The sequence below is a fragment of the Bidens hawaiensis genome, unplaced genomic scaffold (genome assembly GCF_021521415.1).
Source record: "Bidens hawaiensis isolate Kalapana, Puna unplaced genomic scaffold, B.hawaiensis_p1.1 tig00002717_1, whole genome shotgun sequence".
NCBI classification, from domain to species: domain Eukaryota; kingdom Viridiplantae; phylum Streptophyta; class Magnoliopsida; order Asterales; family Asteraceae; genus Bidens; species Bidens hawaiensis.
This window is the reverse complement of record NW_027491146.1, coordinates 319,623-343,586: the sequence shown is the minus strand read 5'-3', so window position 1 is coordinate 343,586 and position 23,964 is coordinate 319,623. Positions and strand designations below refer to the sequence as shown.

Sequence of the window (23,964 nt, the reverse complement as noted above, 5' to 3'; positions counted from 1 at the left end):
TCGTTTGCACCCATTTACACCAATTTATAGACATAAAACTGACTCACACCAATGCTAGAGACCAGAATATGTTTAACCAAACTAACTGAAAACTCCTCCGAAGACTCTCCTAGCCACTTCCACAAGTCGATCAGGCATTTTCAATTAGCTGTAAAATAGCTTTGAAACATCTTTCCCAATTCCAACATGATTATTTCCTCACCGAACCCGATCTATACCCAAATAGAAATTTAAAAATATGCATCATAAATTATGTAAGTTAAAACAAAATAACAAATTTAAAATAATTTAATAATTATTACTGTATTATGTATTATTTTAACAAAATTTGGGAAGTAAAAGAAACGTATACATACCCTCCCGAAGGAAGCTTTATTTGTGAGCATCGCCGCTTATAGATTGAAAGAATGGCCGATGACTGCATAACCACACCGGCGGCTAATAATAATAATAATAATAATCCCGTGGCTGACGAGACGAAGCTTCTGGAATACGCCGTCCAGGACCTGCCTCCTCTCGCCGTCAAAGAACTCATTGCACACCAGGTTTCTTCGCTTTCTGTTTTATTGCTTCAATTACTATTTTTCTTTCGTATTTTCGATTAATTAATTCTTTCAATTTGTTTGAAAAGTTGTTGTTACTGGCACACCAACACTGACACGATAACTAATTGGCATTTGATAGCTCGTTTATTCCAAACACAATCACAAAACACGATTAGACACGATTACCTATTGCGTTAAACACGAACACGACACGATAACTAATTGACTTGTTTTTTTTAGTTCCAAACACGAACTTGTTTAGAAACAGGTTACATGATTATCTGTAGTGCGAAACATGAACACGACACGATAACTAATCGTGTCGTTTTCTCCAAACACGAACACATACCTGTTTAGAAACAGGTTGCACGATTATTGGTGATGCTAATCACGAACACGACACGATAATTAATCGTGCCATTTTTCCAGACATGAACGCGAAACTGTTTAGAAACAGGTTACACGACACGATTAGACACGACTACCGATAACTAATTGAGCCGTTTTTCCAAATGCAATTAGACATGATTACCTGTGGTGCTAAGCACAAAAACGACTCGATAACTAATCGAGTCGTTTTTCCAAACGCAAAGACGAAACCGTTTAGAAACAGGTTACACGACTAGACACGATTACCGATAACTAATTGAGTCATTTTTTTTCCAAACACGAACACAAACACAAACCTGTTTAGAAACAGGTTGCACGATTAGACACGATTTTCTGTGGTGCTAAAAACCGAACACAAACACAACACGATAACTAACCGTGTCGTATTTTTTCCAGATACGAACATTAGAAACAGGCTACACAACACAACCTTTTCAGGGACACAATAAATAACACGACTGAAGACGGCAGTCTACTGAAGTTGAAGATCGGCACTCGTGTTAATCAACTAGGGTTATGATATTGTTTATCGTGTTATGTTGTGGTCTCCGATCCATCATGGGTCGGGTCCGGACAGAATTAGGAGATTAAGCTGTTTGAGTTTTGGCCAAGCCCAAAAGCTCTAATCAGGCCCAGTTTAGTTAAAGGGTTAAACCCTAATTGTCTAGTCTATATATTCTCTCCTGTACTTGTAAGTTTGTATCACTCAATAATAAGAAAACCCCAGTTATCGACAGTGGACGTAGGTCATACACCGTGACCGAACCACTTAAATCCTTGTGTCTCTTTCGTTTATTCTTTCGGTTTTACTATTGTATTCGTGTTTGTGTGTGACTCCGAACCTAACAATTGGCATCAGAGCCTGGTTCTCGATTATACACACAGTTCCGCCGCCGCTGCTCCGCTGCTACAGTTCCACCACCGCTGCTACAGTACCGCTGCCGCTGCTACAGTACCGCCGCCGCTATAGTACCGCGCCGCCGCTACAGTACCGCCGCCGCTGCTACAGTTCCGCCGCCGCTGATTAGGGTTCCGCAGCTGCTGGTTCGTTTTTTCTGATCAGTTTCCAGTCCTTTTATTCCTTGGGTAGTTTGGTTGTTTGCTGTAATCAAAACTCAGTTTGGATAATGGCTGAGGACGGAAAGATCAAGATTGAGAAGTTTGATGGTCAGGATTTTGGATGGTGGAAAATGCAAATTGAGGATTTGCTATGTCAGAAAGACTTAATGGAAGCACTAGAAGAGAGGAAACCGGAAAGTATGAAAGATGATGAGTGGAAGGTACTTGACAGAAAAGCCATAGCTGTTATTAGACTCTCACTAGCTAAGAATGTGGCATTCAATATTGTAAATGAAACTACCACGTATGGTCTTATGAAAGCCTTGTCAAATATGTATGAAAAGCCTTCTGCATCAAACAAGGTATTTCTGATTAGACAGCTAGTTAACACCAGAATGAAGGAACGGGCATCTGTTACCTCTCATGTTAATGACTTCAACACTATTATTTCTCGTTTGTCTTCTGTTGATATCAAGTTTGATGATGAAGTTCAAGCGTTACTCTTGTTATCCTCGTTACCCGAAAGTTGGTCAGGGACTGTTACTGCAGTTAGTAGTTCTTCTGGGAATACTAAGCTTACTTTTGAAGGAGTCCGGGATTTGATTTTAGGGGAGGACATAAGAAGGAATTCTGGTGAGACATCTAGTTCTATATTGAGCACCGAAGGGAGAGGTAGGAGAAGAGAGAAAGGTAATGGCAGGGGTAGGACAAAGTCTAGAAGAAGAAGTCAGTCAAAGCCCAGAAAAGACATTGAGTGTTGGAATTGCAAAGAAATGGGGCATTTCAGAAACCAATGCCCTAACCCCTCAATTTCAAAAGAAAAGAAAGAATCTAAGAAGGAAGTTAATCTGGCCACCGGTTCAGATGATTCAGAAGGTTCAGAAGAGACTCTTATCTGCTGTGTTGAAGAATCAACAGATTCATGGATTATGGATTCTGGTGCATCTTTTCATGCCACTTATAGCACGAAGAAGATGAAGAATCTCCGAACAGGTAATTTTGGTAAAGTTCGTTTGGCTAATAATCATGCTGTTGATATCACGGGGATGGGGGATATTGAACTAAAAACTTCATTGGGCACCTCATGGACTCTAAAGGATGTTCGGGTCGTTCCTAGCCTTAGAAGAAAGCTAATTTCTGTTGGGCAGTTAGATGACCAAGGATATGATGTTATGTTTGGTGGGGGTAAATGGAAAGTTGTGAAAGGGAATCTTGTGATCGCCAGAGGTAAAAAGAAGGGCACTTTATACATGGTTGAAATTCCAGCTGATGGGGTAAATGCAGTGACCAGTGGACCGAGTCAGTCTAGTTTGTGGCACCAACGACTCGGCCACATGAGTGAAAAAGGGATGAAAATGCTCGTTGCTAGAGGAAAAATTCCAGAACTGAAGAAGGTTGAATCTGAATTTTGTGAACCATGTGTTTTCGGTAAAAAGAAGAAAGTATCTTTTGTGAAGACCGGAAAACAACCGAAAGCTCAGAAATTGGAGCTTATTCACTCTGATGTCTATGGACCAACTTCAGTCTCTTCTTTGGGAGGATCGCACTATTATGTCACCTTCATTGATGATTCGACACGCAAGGTATGGGTTTACTTTCTTAAAAATAAATCTGATGTTTTTGATACTTTTAAGAAATGGAAAACTGCTGTTGAATTGGAAACTGATTTGAAGGTGAAATGCTTGAAGTCGGATAACGGTGGTGAATACGTTAGCAAAGAATTCCGTGATTATTGTGAAGAGTACGGTATTCGGATGATCTTTACAGTCCCTGGCACTCCTCAACAAAATGGAGTGGCAGAACGAATGAACAGGACGTTAAATGAAAGGGCAAGAAGTATGAGACTTAATGCCGGGCTTCCAAAGACGTTCTGGGCAGATGCAGTTAACACTGCAGCTTATTTAATTAACCGGGGATTGTCAGTACCGTTGGGTTTCAAGACACCAGAAGAAGAGTGGAAAGGTAAAGCTGCAGATTATAAGCATTTGAAAGTCTTTGGGTGTAGCGCTTATGATCTAGTGAAAAATGACAAGCTTGATGCTAAAGCTAAAAAATATGTTTTCATTGGATATGGGTCAAACGAAATGGGCTACAGGCTTTGGGATTTAGAAAGCAGAAAAGTAGTCAGAAGCAAGCATGCAACTTTTAATGAGGCTGAGTTATACAAAGATAGAAACACTTCAAAATCAAGGGTTCAGAAAGAGCAGGTTGAATATGAAATTGATGCTCAGAAAAAGACAGTTGAGTCAGCTACCGAACCCGAGACAGAAACTGAAGAAACCACAGTTCCTGAATTTGAAGATGATGATATTGGTGGAAATGAAGAGTCAGAGGGAGTCTCTGACAGTGGGAGTTCAGAGTCTGAGGATGAACAGTCTCCACAAGAACCTAACCCGCCTCAGCACTGGGTTAGGAGGTCCACCAGAGTTTCTAAACAGCCGGTACGTTACTAACCTTCAGTTAATTATCTCCTTTTAACTGAAAATGGTGAGCCAGAGAGTTATTATGAAGCACTTAAGTTGAAAGATTCGCTCCAGTGGGAGCATGCTATGAAGGAGGAGATGAACTCTTTGAGTAAAAACTAGACATGGGTTTTAACCAAGTTTCCACCAGATAAAAGAGTTCTACAGAATAAATGGGTCTATAGAGTCAAGGAAGAACATGATGGGTCTAAACGATACAAAGCTCGTTTAGTGGTCAAGGGTTTCCAGCAAAAGAAGGGAATTGATTATAATGAAATATTCTCTCCAGTTGTGAAGATGACCACCATCAGATTGATCTTAAGTATTGTTGCTGCAGAAAATTTACATCTAGAGCAATTTGATGTTAAGACAGCATTTTTACATGGTGATCTTGACGAGGAGATCTATATGGCACAACCTGAGGGATTTCAGGTTGCCGGGAAAGAAAAATGGGTCTGCAAATTGAAGAAAAGCTTGTATGGTCTGAAGCAGGCACCTAGGCAATGGTACCTAAAGTTTGATGATTTTATGGTGAGAACTGGGTACAAGAAATGCGAGGCTGACCATTGCTGCTACTTAAAGAAGTTTAAAGGCTCATATATCATTCTACTTTTTTATGTAGATGATATGTTAATTGCAGGATCTGATATGAAGGAGATTCGCAAGTTGAAAAAACAGTTGTCTGATGAATTTGAGATGAAAGATCTTGGTCCAGCCAAACAGATTTTGGGGATGAGTATATCCAGAAAGAAAGATGGCTCCATAACACTATCCCAAGAGAAATACATAGGGAAAGTGTTAGAAAGATTCAGGATGAATGATGAGAAGACTAAACCGAGAAACACACCTCTGGGAAGTCATTTCAAACTTACCAAAGACCAGTCTCCCAGAACAGAGGAAGAAAGAACAGAGATGGCTAAAGTTCCGTATGCATCTGCTGTTGGCAGTCTCATGTACGCCATGGTTTGTACACGACCAGACATTGCTCATGCTGTCGGGGTAGTTAGTCGTTTTATGTCGGATCCGGGAAAGGAACATTGGGAAGCGATGAAATGGTTACTCAGATACTTAAAGGGTACTTCCAGTTTGGGGTTATGTTTTAAGGGGAAAGATACAATTCTCAGGGGTTATTCAGATGCTGATCTGGGTGGATGTAAGAAGACGTTTAAAAGCACTACTGGTTATGTTTTCACAGTTGGAGGAACAGCAGTATGTTGGATGTCCAGACTTCAGAAAAATGTTGCTTTATCAACCACTGAGGCAGAATATATGGCAGCAGCCGAAGCAATTAAAGAATTAGTATGGTCGAGAACTTTTCTTGAAGAGTTGGGAAAGAAATAGGCAGAGTTTTTCTTATATTGTGACAATGAGAGTGCAGTGAAACTTGCGAAGAATCCAGTCTATCATTCGAAGACTAAGCACATCGGGAGGAGATATCACTTTGTTAGAGATTTGATCAGTGATGGTGTTTTCAGTTTGAAAAATATCTCAGGTGCTAAGAATCCAGCAGATATGTTCACCAAGCCGGTGATGCTGGATAAGCTGAAGCTGTGCAGAGCTTCAGCAGGCCTTCAGGAATAATGTTGAGAAGGCGAAGGGTAACTAGGAGGTGCAAAACCAGATGGGTTTTATTTTACATGTACAAGGCAATGCAGGTGAAGACATTTTACGTCTCCAAATGGGAGCAGGTTGAAATGTTTGACGCATCCAAGTGGTGGTTTAGAGAAGATGTCTCGAAGCCCAAGTGGGAGATTGTTATGTTGTGGTCTCCGATCCATCATGGGTCGGGTCCGGACAGAATTAGGAGATTAAGCTGTTTGAGTTTTGGCCAAGCCCAAAAGCTCTAATCAGGCCCAGTTTAGTTAAAGGGTTAAACCCTAATTGTCTAGTCTATATATTCTCTCCTGTACTTGTAAGTTTGTATCACTCAATAATAAGAAAACCCCAGTTATCGACAGTGGACGTAGGTCATACACCGTGACCGAACCACTTAAATCCTTGTGTCTCTTTCGTTTATTCTTTCGGTTTTACTATTGTATTCGTGTTTGTGTGTGACTCCGAACCTAACATATCTAGTATAGACTGAAGTTGAAGGCTGTAATGGGCTAATGCAGTAAGGTTTAAGGGTGTGCTAAATTAATTAGAGCATTTTATTTATACTTGAAAGAAAGTTAAAAGTATAAACAAGTTTAAACAGGTCATTAACAGATTAATAGTGTTTAACCTGTTTAGACACGAATTTAAATCAGTATTAACAGTGTTGCCCTGCTTAAGACACCAAATTTTTTAAGCCCAAATCCAAACTTGTTTAACTTTGTGTCGTGTTAACAGGTTCGTGTCAGAAATTACCAGTCGTAGTTTTAATGCAATCTCATGAGAAATTATTGGCGTCCTGTTCAGTTTTTTGAGTAGAATAAACTAGAACGCGAGAATAATGGTTATTAAGTTGTCCTGGCTAACTGTTATGCTAATCGCACAATAAGAATGCTGTTTGAGATGGATATACACTTTGCATCTTCAAGGAATGAATGATACTATACAATTTATGGAATAATTGATCAACTTGTTTGCATCAGGCAGAAATACTTGATTTGCTGCAAATGCATAACATAATATAGCTGATTATATAAGTATGGAACTAGATTTCTAGGGCTTGGAAGTTGGAACCAAAAAAATGCTAGTTACTTTAGCAATATGCACGCAACAAAAGAAGGAGGATGATTGTTTCATATAATCAAAGAAAAGACCTGATTAAGTTTATTAAAGGATATGACAAGATAATTATAAACAGAAAGTTAGAGAGAACGAAGTAATTAATACTGTAACGATGGTCATAAAGAAAGAAGTACAAGAGCTAAAGTTGATTCACTAACAGAATCATAGACAAGGAACCATACTATTTACACTTTTAAGTTTTAACATTGTCTGCATTTTATACCATACTGGATAGCATACTACGTTTAAATAAAAAGTTAACATGCATATTGATTGTAACTTTATCTGCTTCAAAAACATCTTTGAGACTAATATCAAGATACAGTATAAACTTAAAATCTGTACTTATGGGAACTAGTAAGAATATACGACTAAGGGATCCGTACTATAGTCTCTTTTCAAGATATGTGGTGTAAATTCAAAATTGTATGTTTTTTGTGTATAAGTTTTGTTGTGAGCGACAGCTTTCATGTGTTGCAGGTGTGTGTGCGATGCATTTTTCGTCTATTTAACATTCACGAGGGTATTTATGCCTTAATCTGCCCAACAACACTATATTCCATTATTGAAAAAGCCACAGAGGTGGAAGCTGCGACAACTGAGAGTTTTCAAAAGTCGGAAGTGAAGTCAAACATTTGCTCAGTTTGCTTAGGTGTCATGCAATTTAGTTATCATGATCAGAAAGATATGTTGGTGGAGAAGGATCATGCTGGGGATTTTGCAATGATAGTTGCTGAAAGTGTCAAAGAGAAGTACCATGAAATTTCCAGCTTTACTCTTGAAGTCTCATTGCCAACACTTATCACAGAAAATGAATCGGTTATTCTGTAAGTTTTCTTAGTTAACCGAGTTTTTTCATGGACCAACTGTGTATAAAAGGTAATGCACTATCATTCTATTATTATTTTGTGGGAAATATGCTTACAAAAACAATGTTTTGGGGTCTATACTTTCAGAAACACATATTTTAGTACCTAGTCACTGGTTGGGCCGGTCAATATGGTACTAAAGTGTGTGCTTTTGAAACATATGTTAGTGTTAAAGAGAATTAATATCCTAGGTAGGGGTATTATAGTCATTTTGTAACTAGAGTTTGTTAGATTTTATCCTAAATATAATAGGTTGGAAATTTAAAATAAGCCCTAATTACAAAATGACTATAATACCCTTAAAGGACCTATATTCAATTTTTTAACACTAGTAGTATAGACCCTAGCATTCATTTGGAAATTATGTTTCTCCAAATGAAAGTTGAATGAAAGAGTGTATTTGTACCATTTGCATAAAATAATAATGATAGTAATAATAACAATAATAGAATATCGTTCACAAAAAATTGTAATATATAAGAAGAATAACTTATGCATTTTAGAAACATTTTGAATATGAAAAAAGTACGTTTTTAGTGGGATGCTGGTCAAATTGGTCAACTCTGGTACTAAAATGTTGTGCTTTTGAGAGTATAAACCCTAAAACATTCTTTTGGAAATTATGTTTTTCCAAATAAAATTTGAACGAAGAGTGTATGCGTACCATTTGCATATAATAATAATAATTGATTACTTGCTTACAAAAGTTGTTATGTTAAAGAAGAATAACTTATGCGTATTATAAAAACATTTGTAACATGAAAAAGTACATTTTAGTGGATAGCTGGTCAAATTGGTCAAGAACAATTTAGAAGGATGTTTTTCTAAAATGGTAATTGAGTTATTTTTGTACACGAGTTTAAGGCCTGTCAAAGTTGCAGTATAAGAATATGTAGTATTCAGTGTTACATGCTTGTTGGATTATCTTTCTGATGTCTGAATATGTGATCTCCAACTTTGAGCATCTCTGTAGCGTTTTATAAGGTCGTAGAACTAATTAAATATATGGTTTCTATTTGAACTATAATATTATGTTTCACTTTCTTCTTTTCTTTTGCTGTTTGTGATTTTTGGCAAAACTATTAATGTGTTAATTTTATCAAATCACCATCAACTCTTCATTTTTTTTGTACAGGTCGCATATGAAAAAGAAGTATGCTTCTGAAGTTTGGTTTCAAGAGAAATTCTCATTTGAACATATTATTACAGTAAAGGATGCACTCAAGCTATCTATAACACACTCCCTTGAAACATTATTGGTAATATGACTTCTCTGCTTTACTAATTTTGGAGAAACGTTTATTCCCTTAGTCAAAAAGAGCTTTATTTTTACTTTCTAGGTCAAACCTTTGACTTTGCAACTCAATGTTAAATGTTGATAATCCATTTTGTTATAGATATTACACTAGACACATTAAAATTTTAGTATTTGTTAACTTCATTCTATTCATCAAACAGTTGTCTAAGACACATATTATATCAACATGAATCAGGCTTGTAAACAAACCGAATGAACACAAACGGGGCATGTTCGTGTTCGCTCGTTTAACTTTAACCGAACGAAGAATCAGCACGAACTATTAAATGAACAAAGTTTCTTATTTGTGTTAGTTTGTTAAGAAAATGGGGCTGTTCGTGCAGATGCGTTCATTCATATTCGCTCATTAATAGTATAAATTACACTTCACGAACTAAAAGAGCAGACATAATTGAACATAGATGAATGAATATAAACGAAAATAGATGAACGAACATAACTGAGTGGTAAACACACACCTCAATACATTGGACCTAAAAAATAATAAAACTAGATTAAATTGTAATGACCCCATTTTTTTTAATGAATGTACAACAAACGAACAAACATAAATGAACGCAAATGAACCAACATAAACGAACGTTCACGATCATACATGAACAAATGAGACATGTGTTCATGCTTGTTCTTTTAACTATATGAACAAAAAGATTTGCTCATGTGGAACTTTCCATCAAATGGATCATGAACAGTTCATTGAACATTCTGTCTGCTTACATGCCTATTATGAATGCAAGGTGCTTCTCTTATATCCGTCTTAGTATGCTTAATAAGAAATAAAGTTAGCATTGAACTTATGATGATCAACTTCAATTATTTGGTTTAGTAAGGAGTTCCCTCAGATCTTATTATTATGCAAATTAATTATTTCAGGGTGTTAAGTCCAGTGTTAGTGATTTTCGCATCCGTTTAACGTACGAGCATGTTGATGCCACATCTGCTGAAAACAAGACGGGAAAAAACCAGTACAACAAGAGAATAAAATCAGGCATGTACGTTTACTAATTGTTTTTCTTAGATAGTCTGTTATTCTTAGTTGGGGTGTGCATGAAACCAGAAAACCAATCCGAAATCGAAAAATCTGAAAAAACCAACTGAAATAATCGGACTGAAACAAACACGGACATTCTGGTTTTATGTTTTCGTAAAAACCAAACTTCCGGTTCTAGTTTTGCGTGTAATTAAATCTCGAAAAAACCGAACTGAACTTACAGATTTTCATTTTTATTTTTCATTTTAAGTAATTAATAATAACTTAATATGCCCTGTAACCTAAATATTTTAGTCCAGATGTGTAATAACTAATCAATTATTAACTAACAAAATAAAGTGTAGGCTCAATTTCATTATTTTTGGCCTATTTATTTTTGCTCAAAATTTTTAATCACAAATAGCTAAACTGAAGAAGCCAAAACCTAACTAAGCGAAACCAAAAACCGAAAAATTTGAAACCCTCGGTTTTCAGTAACTCAAAAACCGAATTTTCGGCATTTTCTTCAGTTTGAGCCCAAAACCAACTCATGCACACCCCTAACTCTTGGCATGAAACTGAACAACGTTTTGATATTATATTGAAATCGATGGATTTGTAGGCCTTATGTAAGTTTATCAAGGTTTGATGTTCTAATTATAATTAGGACTTCTTTTAATTGGTATTGCAGGGAATGGATTTGTAAAATGTACTAATGAGACAGTGCAAAGTGATGATGTGTCTGACTATAATTTCCAAATGAAAAAGGTAATGCAATATCTCATTAAGCAATGTATGAAGTTATTATGCGGATTTTGAAACTGGTTAATATCTGACATTTGGATGTTTGACTATCAGGTTGGTCAACCTTGTCACATGACATTGACTTGTTCTACAGCACCTGTCTATATTGGTGGTCGATATTTGAAGGTATACGAACTTAACCCATAGTTCCCACATTTGTTTTGACTTTGTTTTGACTTAATTCTGAGTCCTTTACTGCAACTGTGCTTCTCTCTTACAATTTACCTTTTTGTTATAAAATGCAATTTAATAATTGGAACTCATTATAGTAGAGTACCTCTCATTTTAGATTCAATACTAATTCATTATTCATAAGAACTATATAGTAAATGCTTTGTATGTCTATATCTAGGCTACTCTAAAGGAACACATGAAGCCCTTGTTTTAATATAGAAATATGTAATGCAAGGCTCCTTCGTATTAATTGTTGTTTGCTTTTCAATTAGCAGATTTTATGTTTATCTTGTCATTGTTATACTTTTCAGTTATAATCCATGATCAAACTAATAGTTTGAGATAAACTACGAATAAGATATAATAAGATATAGATGGTTTTGTTATGTGGCTAGCCATTCACGTATGGGTGGTAAGGGTCGTGAGCATGCCTGATGGTTGAAGATAAATTCATGCATCGAGTCCATGTGCTTTTATATTTCAAATAAGGAATGATATTTTCCAATTCATTTATTTGAATTATGGTTCCTAGAATAAAGGAGGATATGAAGATGCCCATGCTTCCACGACGTCTATTTCCAGATGGATAAGAGGTTTTGTTTGGCTTTGTTTATGTTTTATTTCTTCTTCTTCTTCTTCCTAAAATGGGAGAAACTTTTCAGTTTCGAAATAAGATAGAAAATTGTTTCATTTCCTTCGTCTCTTTTCTCTCTAGCTTCCCTTCTATCTTCTTAACAATTGCATTAAATTGTTCGATCCGTGATAGGGTTTGATAGATTATGGTTAATTGAGATTAGAGAATAGAATAAGGCAAACAAAGAACCGAACGATAGTATTAATGAAAACATATAGAAAGGTTACAATAGATTCCCGGGCCTAGCCCTCTCTGATAGGAATCATGCTCAAGTTCTAGTTTAAATATCATTTGTCTATTTTGGGAGGGGTCAAGTGCAAATTATATTTCTATAAATAGGGATTAATAGCTAATAGGGAGAGGAGAGTAGGTTTAAATTTAGGATGGCATTGCCATGGCTCCTGCGTATGCGGTGAGAGAGGGCTAGGCCCGGGAATCTATTGCAACCTTTCTATACGTTTTCATTAATACTATCGTTCGGTTCTTTGTTAGCCTTATTCTATTCTCTAATCTCAATTAACCACAACCATAATCTATCAAACCCTATCATTGGTCCGACCTGCCATTGACTTGCCATTTTCCATCATGGAAACCCTAACTCAGAGTTATCGATTAGATGCCCATGAGCTTCAGATCAAGCAATTACAGACTGATGTCATGAAATCAAATCCACCTTGAAGTTATTGGAGGAGGATCGGGCTGAATCGGTGGAGTTTCGAAAGGTATTTCTCAACTGGATGAAGCAACAAGAGAAGAGAAACGATGATGTTTCGTCGAGATTGGGGTTTTCCAGCAAGGTGTTATCTGGATCTGATTCTACATCTGGTCCTATTACTTCAATTTTTGGTTACACCAAAACTGAAAATCCGATTAACACTCCACAATCCGATGTGTTTGGCGCTGTTAATATGCGATCGATCAGCTCTTATTCTGGATCTTCATCACCTGTGGCTCAGGTAACTGTCGTCATACCCAGATCTGAAAAAAATCAGTCGACCAGGCCAAATCAGGGCTGATAGGTGATAATTGGGCCATATCCAATGATCTTCGGTGGGCTTTGGGCTCCAGTACAGCGGTGGGCCATGATGTGGAGCAAATTGTTATGGGCCATTGCTCTCAAGATCTGGATCTTTTTTGTGGGAACGTTCTACATATCGCTCTGTTTCTGTCTTCACCCTTGTCATCGGAAGCGGTTTTTACAGCAGTGGAGGCGCACCGCTGTCACCAAACCCTAATTCTTCGTTACCTTCCTTAATCGATTCAGATGCGGATCCCGTTGTTTCCCCACATGTTACCACCATTCTAAACCACCTACTACACCACAGTCAATTGATGTTTCCTCAGTTGAATGTTTTACTTCCTTCATCAGAATATAAGGATTCAGATTCTGAACAAGTTACAATCAATTATGGCGCCTCTGTTCCCAAATTCGCAGCTCCTGTTCAAGTTCGACTCAAAACTCAGATTCAGATCTTTGTTTCGATCCTGGTCCGAATTTTATTAACACGCCTTATTTTAGCCAAATTATTTGCATCTGTCATCGTGCTTATGTGGTTTTGTCGGAGTTTGGTCTTTCGGTTTTGGGCTATAAACTTGTTTTCACTCAGACTGTGCACCATTTTGACCAACCTATGGTGATTCTGTCTCGTGGTACGTTTAAGAACAACTTTTTGAAGCGTTATTGCCCTAAAAGACCGATAGCTTTACCAGTTTTAATGGATTTCGATAAGACGGATAAGCGGGATATCAAGAAAGTACCGACAACCAACGGGAATTCTATGTTTTGGACCACTCGTGTTGACTGAGTTCTGTCTTTTGGGACGCTTGCCTCTATTGGAACGTTCTTTCCTACAAATCTACCAGGTATTCATTGGGGGTACATTGGGGGTACAGAAATGCAAGTCCTGCTATTGAGTTAATTGTTGGACCATATCATTTGTGGGTGGTGCATGGGCAGGGTCAGCCACCAGACGACGCAGCCGATCCCAGTCTTAAGGACAAGACTGTTTTGAAGGGGGGAGTAATGATAGGAATCATGCTCAAGTTCTAGTTTAAATATCATTTGTCTATTTTGGGAGGGGTCAAGTGCAAATTATATTTCTATAAATAGGGATTAATAGCTAATAGGGAGAGGAGAGTAGGTTTATGTTTGGGATGGCATTGCGCCATTGCCATGGCTCCTGCGTATGCGGTGAGAGAGGGCTTTATTCTATTCTCTAATCTCAATTAACCACAACCATAATCTATCAATGGTATTAGAGCAGCCTTGATCCAATGAACACCCGCAAAAAAATCAGCTGAAACAATTTCAACAAGAAACGCAGGAAAACTTCGCAAAATTCACAGCCATGTTTGAATGGGTGATGACGGAAATACAATCACTCAAAGAGAAAGGTTGGGCCAGTGCTTCGGGTTCTGGTAAGGGACTACTGGTGGTAACCGGGAGTCAGGGGAAACCTTATTTAAAGCTTCACTTTCCCCGGTTTAGTGGCGATGATCCTACGGGGTGGATTTATCACGCTGAGTGATATTTCAAATTCTAGAAGTTTATCTCTGTTGGGTTCGTAGGCCTTGTTGGCCCGGTTTATTATATGAAGTCAAAAGAGGAGACGGCTGTGGGCGGTCGGGCCCAAGCCCGGCCCGGTTTAGATTTCTTGCATAATAATTTACTAACCCTAGTTCAGTCTCTATATAAACAACATTATGTACTTGTAATATTTGGTCACTCAATAAAGATATACCTAGTTGCCACCCGTGGACGTAGGTCAGTTTAGACCGAACCACGTTAAATCCTCGTGTTCGTTTATTGCTTTCTTTTCGTGTTCGGTTTCGTGTGTGCGTTTTATCCTAACAAGTGGTATCTAGAGCTGAGGTTTGTTACACACCGGAGAACACGTTGAACGTTTCCTGTACCGTCGCGTCACCGCTAGAAGTCGCTAGGGTTTCGCCGCCACCGCAGTCCGTTTCTCGCCGCCGCTAGAACCGACCGTCGCGGATCCGAGTTGCAGGTTTTTGTTCCGAAAGTCATTCACGCATCGCATCACCACCGTTTGAGCACCACTAGAACAATCGTTAAGTTCAGGCTCGTGTTGCTGTGTCTGTCTCTATTTTATCCAGTTTTTCGTTTTAGTCATTGCCATGGCAGAAGACGGAAAGGTTTCGATACAGAAGTTTGACGGACAGAAGTTCGTTTGGTGGAAGATGCAGATTGAGGCACTACTTTGTCAGAAAGACTTGGATGTAGTGTTCGAGGATGAAAAACCAGAAAAGATGTCAGAAGCAGATTGGAAGAAGTTAGACAAGAAAGCTAGGGCTTGTATTACTTTGTCGTTGTCGGAAGATGTGGCGTTTAACATCATGAAAGAAACCACAGCACGTGGTATGATGGAGGCGCTATCCAACATGTATGAGAAGCCTTCGGCAGCGAATAAAGTCTATCTTATCCGAGAGCTAGTGACAACAAGAATGAAAGAGGGTGGGTCAGTTACAACTCATATCAATAATCTTAATTCGATCTTGTCCCGCTTAGTGTCAGTTGACATTAAGTTTGATGATGAAGTTCAAGGCCTCTTGTTATTATCCTCTTTGCCCGACAGTTGGTCGCAAACAGTGACTGTAGTTTGTAGTTCGTCTACAAATATTACTTTCGATGGGATTCGAGATCTGATTCTGGGAGAAGATTCAAGACGCAGAAGTTCAGGTGAAACATCAGGCAATATGCTAGTCACAGAAGGTAGAGGTAGGGGAAAACAGCGAGGCAGTGGGAGCAGGAAGAGGAGTCAGTCTAAGACTCATAAGGATATTGAATGTTGGGGTTGTAAAGAGAAAGGACACTTCAGGAATCAGTGTCCGAATGGTAAGAAAGAGGTGAACGTTACAGAAGACGACACAGATGACGGGGTCAGTAGTGATGAGGCTTTGGTTTGTAGTGTTGAGAGTAGCGTTGATGCTTGGGTGATGGATTCTGGTGCATCGTTTCATGCCACTCACTGTAGTGAAACGATGAAGAATCTTAAATTTGGGGATTTTGGAAAGGTTCGACTAGCGAATGATGATATTTTAGAGGTTACGGGTATGGGAGACGTTGATTTGATAACTTCAGCCGGTACTTCTTGGACTTTGAAAGACGTGAGGGTTATTCCAAGTTTGAAGAAACGTTTGATTTCAGTTGGGCAGTTGGATGACCAAGGGCACGATGTTAAGTTCGGGAATGGGCAGTGGGAAGTAGTCAAAGGGAATCTCGTTGTTGCTCGTGGCAAGAAAATGGGTTCGTTGTATATGGTCGATATGTCATCGAAAGGAGTGGATCCAGTTTTGGTGAAAGACAAAATCCGGTTCACAGAATCTCGTGGGCAGAAGAAGGTTCGTTTTGCAAGTAACAAACCCAGAGCCAAAGTGAAGATTCAGGATGAACGAGCTAGGAAGGTTAAATCAGTTGGGGGACATCGTGACAGTGGGAGCACAGGTCGTGTTTCAGTTACAGTTCCAGGTCGACAGTGGATTAAGAAAACCAGTATTCCAGCTGTAAAAGTCTCTCCAATGAATTACTTGCTGAATATGGAGAGTGTTTGTTCTCAGGTTATCTCAGGATCCGGTAGTTCGTTACAGTGGGAGCCGGTAGGGACAGAGAATGGGTCAGGGGCAGTTTCAGCCGTGACTGACGTGTTAGAGCTCCGGGGAGCTTCAACGGGCCTTCAGGTTAATTGATGAGAAGGCGGTGGCAACTAGAAGAAGTTTAATGTTCAGATTACAGAAGTACAATCAGGAGTGCAGACGAGAGTACTCAAGGCCTCCGAGTGGGAGATTGTTGGGTTCGTAGGCCTTGTTGGCCCGGTTTATTATATGAAGTCAAAAGAGGAGACGGGTGTGGGCGGTCGGGCCCAAGCCCGGCCCGGTTTAGATTTCTTGCATAATAATTTACTAACCCTAGTTCAGTCTCTATATAAACAACATTATGTACTTGTAATATTTGGTCACTCAATAAAGATATACCTAGTTGCCACCCGTGGACGTAGGTCAGTTTAGACCGAACCACGTTAAATCCTCGTGTTCGTTTATTGCTTTCGTGTCGTGTTCGGTTTGGTGTGTGTGTTTTATCCTAACAATCTCGGTTAGTGGTGATGATCCTCAGGTGCCACCTTCTAGAATTCGAAATATTGCTCGGCTTGATAAATCCATCCTGTAGGATCATCAACACTAAACCGGTGAAATTGAAGCTTTAAATAAAGTTTCACCTCACCGTTGGTTACATCGGCCCCTACCGGATTCCAAAGCATTAGCCGGACCTTTCTCTTTGAGTGATTGTACTTCCGTCATCACCCACTTGAATATTAGTTTTTTTTTGTGTGTGTGTGTGTGTGTGTGTGTGTGTTTCTTGTTGAAATAGCTTTTTGCGGGGGTGTCCATTGGATCAATGCCGCTCTGATACCACCGATGTGGATCGAACAACTTCATATTATTGTTAAGAAATGGGACATTTTTCTATCTTATTTCGAAACTAAAACGTTTCTCCCATAAAGGAGGAAGAAATAAACAACCGTGAACAAAGTCAAACCTAACCTCCTATCCATCCGAAATTAGACTTCGTGGAAGAATGGGCATCCCCATATCCTCCTTTATTCTAGGAACCATAATTCAAATAAATGAATTGGAATATATTACTGATTAATTGAAATATGGAAGCACATGGACTTGATGCATGAATTTACCTACAACCATCTGCATGCTCATGACCTTTACCACTCATACATGCATGGCTAGCCACACAACAGGTTACTCTTCTTCGTTTACTATGTATGTATAAACTAGTTTTGAATTTTGATTATTAATCAGTACAACACATGTTTTATTTCTCTAGGTTTTTTTCATAGGTCAATATAAATCCACTTGATACCAATGTTTTAAAAACCGGTATGTTACTTGTACCGGATTTAGTTCAAAAATGGTACAACAGGAATGTACTGGGAGGTTCAACTGGGTTGAGTAATTTACCTTGTAATTCCATATAAATACAAGTTCAACTCAAATAATAACCCAAAAGTAAATTAATAAATATCAAACTTGAACCAAATATCAGACATGAACAATGGTCGATTCAGATAGAAAGTTTGTACTTTGTATACGAAATTAGTCGACTACAAAAGATGTAAATAAACCAATATAGGATTTGCATGATACAAAATTGGTTGATTAACGAATTGTCGTTTACCGTGTTTACTCACTTCAATTTTATCCGCTATGTTAAAAGTCATTTTAAAAAAATATGGGCCGCAAAAAATATCAAAAATCTCTTGGATTTAAAACCGGTTTGCTGGTTTAAACACGTATTTTAAAAAAACCGGCGGTACAATGTTCTAGAAAACCGCCCAAAAATACCGGGTTCTAAATATCGGTTGCCTTACGAAAATCCAGCATAACCGGTTCAACCGGCCGGAACGTACCGGTTTTTAAAACATTGCTTGTTGAGTTTTAAGTGAGGAAATAGAGCTGCAAACTCGTATTACTATAGATACAGGGAGGGTTCTTGAATCTAGAACAATTTCGTAACGTAGAGAAATAATGTTTCCAAATTCCCAATTCCAAACAACTCACAATGTTAGTGTTGTTTGCATATAAAAATGAGTCTTGATAATCTAGGATTCAGGTCATAGGCAAGTGGAAATGGTCAGTAATTAACATTAAGAGTAGAGATACGTGTATGATAACAAGTAACACCAAAAGTAAAGGAAGCAATTAATATAAAGTGGGTGGATGATGGCTTTAAGGGATTGGAGTCAGTTTAAGTGAATGTTGATTGCTGAATTGCTGATATTGAGTTAATTAAATTGTACTTCATAATATTACTAACTATTTACTGCAGTTGTCACGAAATGTGAGTCAGACCCGTTGGATAATTGATGATGAAAGGAAGGGAGATGCATCTGTTGAGGTCTGCCCTAAGTTTTAATTTATGACCAATTTCACTCTTTCGTAATGTTTTTTAATTTATATTATGATAAACTGTCCGGTTTTGTAGGAACTTATTGGTGAAAACATTCTTCCCGTGTGTAAAGGTGATGGCTACAAGTTTCATGCTGCTGGAAGAGAAGATATAGATGTAAAAAGGCTTTAATCTTGTTAACAAACTATTATTTCTGTTTAATAAATGGTACCCTGAGCATGAAAAGTTGTACTTTTCAGGTAAGGATGCTGGGTTCAGGCAGGCCGTTTTTGATTGAGATACAAAATGCGTGTCGTGTTCCTTCTGAGGCGTCCATTAAGGAAATGGAAAAGAAGATAAATAGTCTGGAAAGTCACCTGGTGAGTTGGCTGAAACTGGGCACAAATTTCTTGACAATATTAATATTATTAAATTTATTATTATTAAGTTAGGATTCCTTAATTATGTTAACTTGGAACCAATGTTTAAAAGCCGGTTTTTTACTCATACCGGATTAGGCTAAAAAATGGTACAACCGGTTGAACCGGGTTATACTGAGAGGTTCAACCGGTGGAATAGTTTACCTTATAATTTCCTATAAATGCAAGTTCCACTCCAAAAATAACCTAAAAGCAAACGATTCCATAACAAAAAATAATCCAAAAGTTAATCCATATTAAAAAAAATAATTCAAAAGCACTCAATTTTAAAAAAATAGTACTAAAGTTTACACGTTTGATGTTAATTGTTGGGTTAAAAGTAATTTTGATAAAATATGGGCCGCAAATATCAAAAATTTCCTGGACTTAAAAACCAGTTTGCCGGTAGAAACCGGTATTTTAGAAAAAACCGCCGCGGCCAAGAATACGGCGCTCAAAATACCGGCTTGCTATGTGAAATCCGGTTGAACCGGTTCAACCTGCCGGTTTGAACCGGTTTTTAAAACACTGCTTGGAACCTTGGTTTAATTGTTATACTTGGTTCCCTAGAATCTAGCCTACACACACACACACATACGTAAAAGACAGTTTGCTTGCGAGGACATAAAGAACAAAATAAATCATTCATTTATTTTTTTTTTCAATTTTAAAATACAAGAAAAATGGTTGACAATGTTTATTCGTTTTTCTCATTCTTAAATAACATATACACAAAATTTGTTTCTTTATAGAGCCTACACATGCGGAAATCATGTGTAGATCTACTTCCCACACATAACTTACATGTGTAGCTAAATGTTTAAAACTCAAAAAAACGTAGGAACAAATTAGTATAATGTTCTTTTTTTATTTTTTATTTTTTATTTTTTTTTATGTACATGACAGAGACATTTGTGTGTATGAAGTGAAAGCTTTTAAAAATATGAACTCTTGATGGAAAATATTTAATGCTTTAGGTTTGTTCTCGCAAGAATTTACTCTTTTGTAACAAAAATCTCTCTATATGTATGCATGTGTGCGTGTGTTTGTGTGTCTCTACTCTCTATGTCTGTTTCCCTATTCAATAATAATTTTTCAATTTCCCTTTTGAGGATTTTGAACATCTATATATTGTTTAATGTACTGAACATTTTTTGAACCTAGATTAGAGTAAAACACCTCAAGATTTTGGGAAGTCAAGGTTGGAGCTTAATGCGTGAAGGGGAAACAGAAAAACAGGTAATTACATCTTTTCCAACCAACTGGCATTATTGCTTCTAGATTAACTAAGTTTTCATGTAACCAGAAACAATATGCTGCTTTGGTGTGGATATCTCGTTCTATTACCGATGACGATCTGGAAACCGTGTCATCGTTGAAGGACTTGGTAAGTTGATACATGAGCATATTTCATTTTCTAAAGAACAATTAAATGAATGGGGTTCTTGTTTGTGTTCATTTATGTCTGTTCGTTAACAGTATAAACGAACGGTTCACGAGCGTAAACAAACGAACATTACTGAACATAGATGAACAAATGATTTGAATCCAATAAAAACTAAATGTGAACAACAATGTGTTGGACCTAAAAAGTTATCAAAACTGGACTAAATTGTGACCTGCCTGAAAATTTTAAGTGAGTATATTAACAGGGCATAAAAGAACGTACTTAAAACAAACATAAATGAATAATTTAACTTACTTATCTTGGCTTTGGCAGAAAGTTTTGCAGAGAACACCGATAAGGGTACTTCATCGTCGAAGTCCTTTAGATCGTGAAAAGATTATACACTGGTACAAATTTTCCTACAGTTATCGGTTTTGTTATAATGTTGTTTTTATATTATCTTTGATATTAACTTGTAGTTGTGAATATTTGCCGTGTCAGGATGAGAATTGAGAAAATTGGTGGGAGTTCTCAGTATTTTCTACTTCATCTATGCACACAGGTTAGATTTCATTGTCATTTGTTTGAATAATGATAAAATTAAACTACATAAGCGCATGGAGTATGATTTATAGGTTGGTTATCTAAAGTTGTAAATATATATAAATATGACATAAACATATGGTAGTAAATTGTACCGAATGATTGTTTACAGTCAGCCAAAATGTAGTTTAATGCATGCAACCTTTTAATTGTTTTCTTTGAAAATTTAGATTGTTCTTGTAATAATACTAAAGCTATTTAGTCATACTAATGCGTTTATTCATATTTTTTTCTTTTACAAAAAAGTTCAGAAAATATATTCGGGCCTCGACACAATCGGCTTTGACCTGTTACCAACCAGCTGACCGTTTTACATTATTAATTTGTATTAACAGGCTGGCACTTACATCAAGGAATTTGTTCATGGAGATCTTGGACGTACCCATCCAAGGTATGAAATCACTTGTATTAAGAAGTTAATTTAATTTTGTTAGAATAACTTTCATATTGGATCTGACCTACCCCACGCGCCTAAGGATTCTGTGTTCTGTCAACCTTAGATAAAAAACAGAGCATCTACTAAACCATCCGGAACGACATTTAACTGACATCTAGGGGTGTAAACCAGCTCAGCTCGTTTTGAGTCTATTTTTTAAGCTCAAGCTCGGCTCGTGAGTAGTTTTTCAAACTCGAGCTTGGCTCGCGCCTGGGTTGTTTATTATTTATTAATTAAATAAATATATACATTTCTATATAATATAATATTATTTTTATATTTTAATTATAATTTTTTATATAACATAATCGATAAAAAAAAAAAGAATTAATTTTTTTCACGTTTTTTTTTGTATAAATTATCCATTTCAATCTAATAGTGATAACATGAGATTATGTTTTCATGCTCGACCCCTTTTAACCGACCCCGGTTAACAGGTTGTTCTGTTTTATTATGCTGCAGCATTGGATCTATTCTTGGGTGCAGGGCAGAAATCTTGCAACTTGATGTCACAGATGTGAAAATGGATATCCTTAACGAATAAGTCTAAATGGACTTTGTTTACAGTAATCAAGCTTCTGGTCACTTCAACAATTTTCTGTTTTAATTTATTGATTTTTCGGCTGTTTTTGACCGATTTTGAGTGGTTTTTGGAGCGTCCTTGAATGCTCTCAGGATGTTATAGTTATGTAACGGTTTTTAACATGTTCATGTTTAATTTTGTGACATGTTTTGTTACGTTACAGATAAAGAGAATAATACATTTTTATTTATCTTGGGTTCGTCGTATGTTTTAGCTAGATTTACTTGCAATGTAAACAAGGTATTCAGTAAATTAATTGTCGTTAAAATGCTTATTTATGCAACTTTAGAGATTCATGAGGGTGTTTGGATTTGTGTTTGGGAGGAGGTTTATCATAAATCAAGTGTTGCTAATATGTATTTTTCAATGCTTTGAAAACTGCTTAAGCATATGGTCGGGACGGTCCTAAAAACTCATCGGTGGGTAAAGGCAGTCCGCAGTTGTATAGAGGATATAATTACCATTCTATTTGGCTAAGATGTCTGTATGTGAAATAACCATAAGATTTCATAAATAAAACATATGTTTATACATGTAATATATATATATATATATAGGGCAAGGATCCTAAGAAAACCATTGGCAAATTGAGAACTTTGAGAATTATTTTGAACCATTAAAAAAAATCTTTAAAAAATTATAAAACAAAAAAAAAACGAAAATTATAAAAAAGTACAAAAACCAAAATTCTTATATTTCATTCCGGTTTCATTAAAAAAACGATTTTTTTAATTCGTATTATACCTATACACATATGTATACTTTCATTTAATATCTAGTTACGTAATGTACACATATGTACATTATCATTTACCTTAAATAATACATATGTGTATAGGAAAAAACATGTGTGTACATATTATACATATATGTATAATAAAAAAAACCGACTTTTTTTCTTTTTAATTCGTGTTATACCAATACACGTATGTATACTTTCATTTAATCTCTAGTTACGTAATATACACACATGTACATTATCATTTACCTTAAATTATACATATGTGTATAGGAAAAAATATGTGTGTATATATATGTACATATTATATATATATGTATAATTTAGCTAAACCGATAATTTCTTTTTACGTTTTGTTTAGTTAGAAACCGGGATGATAAATAAGAACTTTGGTTTTTTTATTTTTAAGTTTTTTTTTGTCCAAAATGGTTCTCATAGTTTCAATTCCCAAAAAGTTCTCACATGATCCTAATCCTATATATATATAGGGAGAGGGGGTAAGGTTAAAATAAAAACTCATTTGAGTTGTGAAAACCCGCGAAAACCCTATGTAACATCGTTTTTTTTTTGTTACATGTAATATATATTGTAACATTGAGTACAAAACATCGAAATATCAAAAAAAAAAATGTTTTGCTATTTTTTAACATTTTTTTACTAATTTTTATATATGTTTTCAGGAGAGAGAAAAAGTTAAATTTATATTTACATTTTTTATTCACTTTAATTGTGGACCACAAGATTTAAACATTAATTAAAAACATGTGGTTGAGAATGGATTTCTAGAGTTTTCACAACTCAAGTGGGTTTTCATTTTATACTTAGCCTAGGGAGAGGTTATCATACAAATTAAAATTTTCTACTAAACGTGAAAATAGAAGAATCTGGCAGTGGCAATTTTGTAAATAACCTAAAATCTCTTTTTCTCACACAAACCC

General features: G+C 36.7%; 1 protein-coding gene across 1 annotated transcript; it reads left to right on the top strand.

The window, feature by feature from the left end:
- The first annotated feature begins 407 nt into the window (after positions 1 to 407).
- LOC143620843 (uncharacterized) lies at positions 408 to 22,375 on the top strand. The gene is made up of 15 exons (XM_077092439.1): positions 408 to 545; positions 7,652 to 7,998; positions 9,176 to 9,299; positions 10,232 to 10,346; positions 11,020 to 11,096; positions 11,187 to 11,258; positions 18,800 to 18,868; positions 18,956 to 19,036; positions 19,120 to 19,239; positions 20,443 to 20,517; positions 20,585 to 20,665; positions 20,999 to 21,072; positions 21,167 to 21,227; positions 21,604 to 21,659; positions 22,167 to 22,375. The coding sequence occupies exons 1-15, from the start codon at positions 408 to 410 to the stop codon at positions 22,246 to 22,248; spliced, it is 1,572 nt and encodes a 523-aa protein (XP_076948554.1). The 3' UTR covers positions 22,249 to 22,375.
- The last annotated feature ends 1,589 nt before the right edge of the window (positions 22,376 to 23,964 follow it).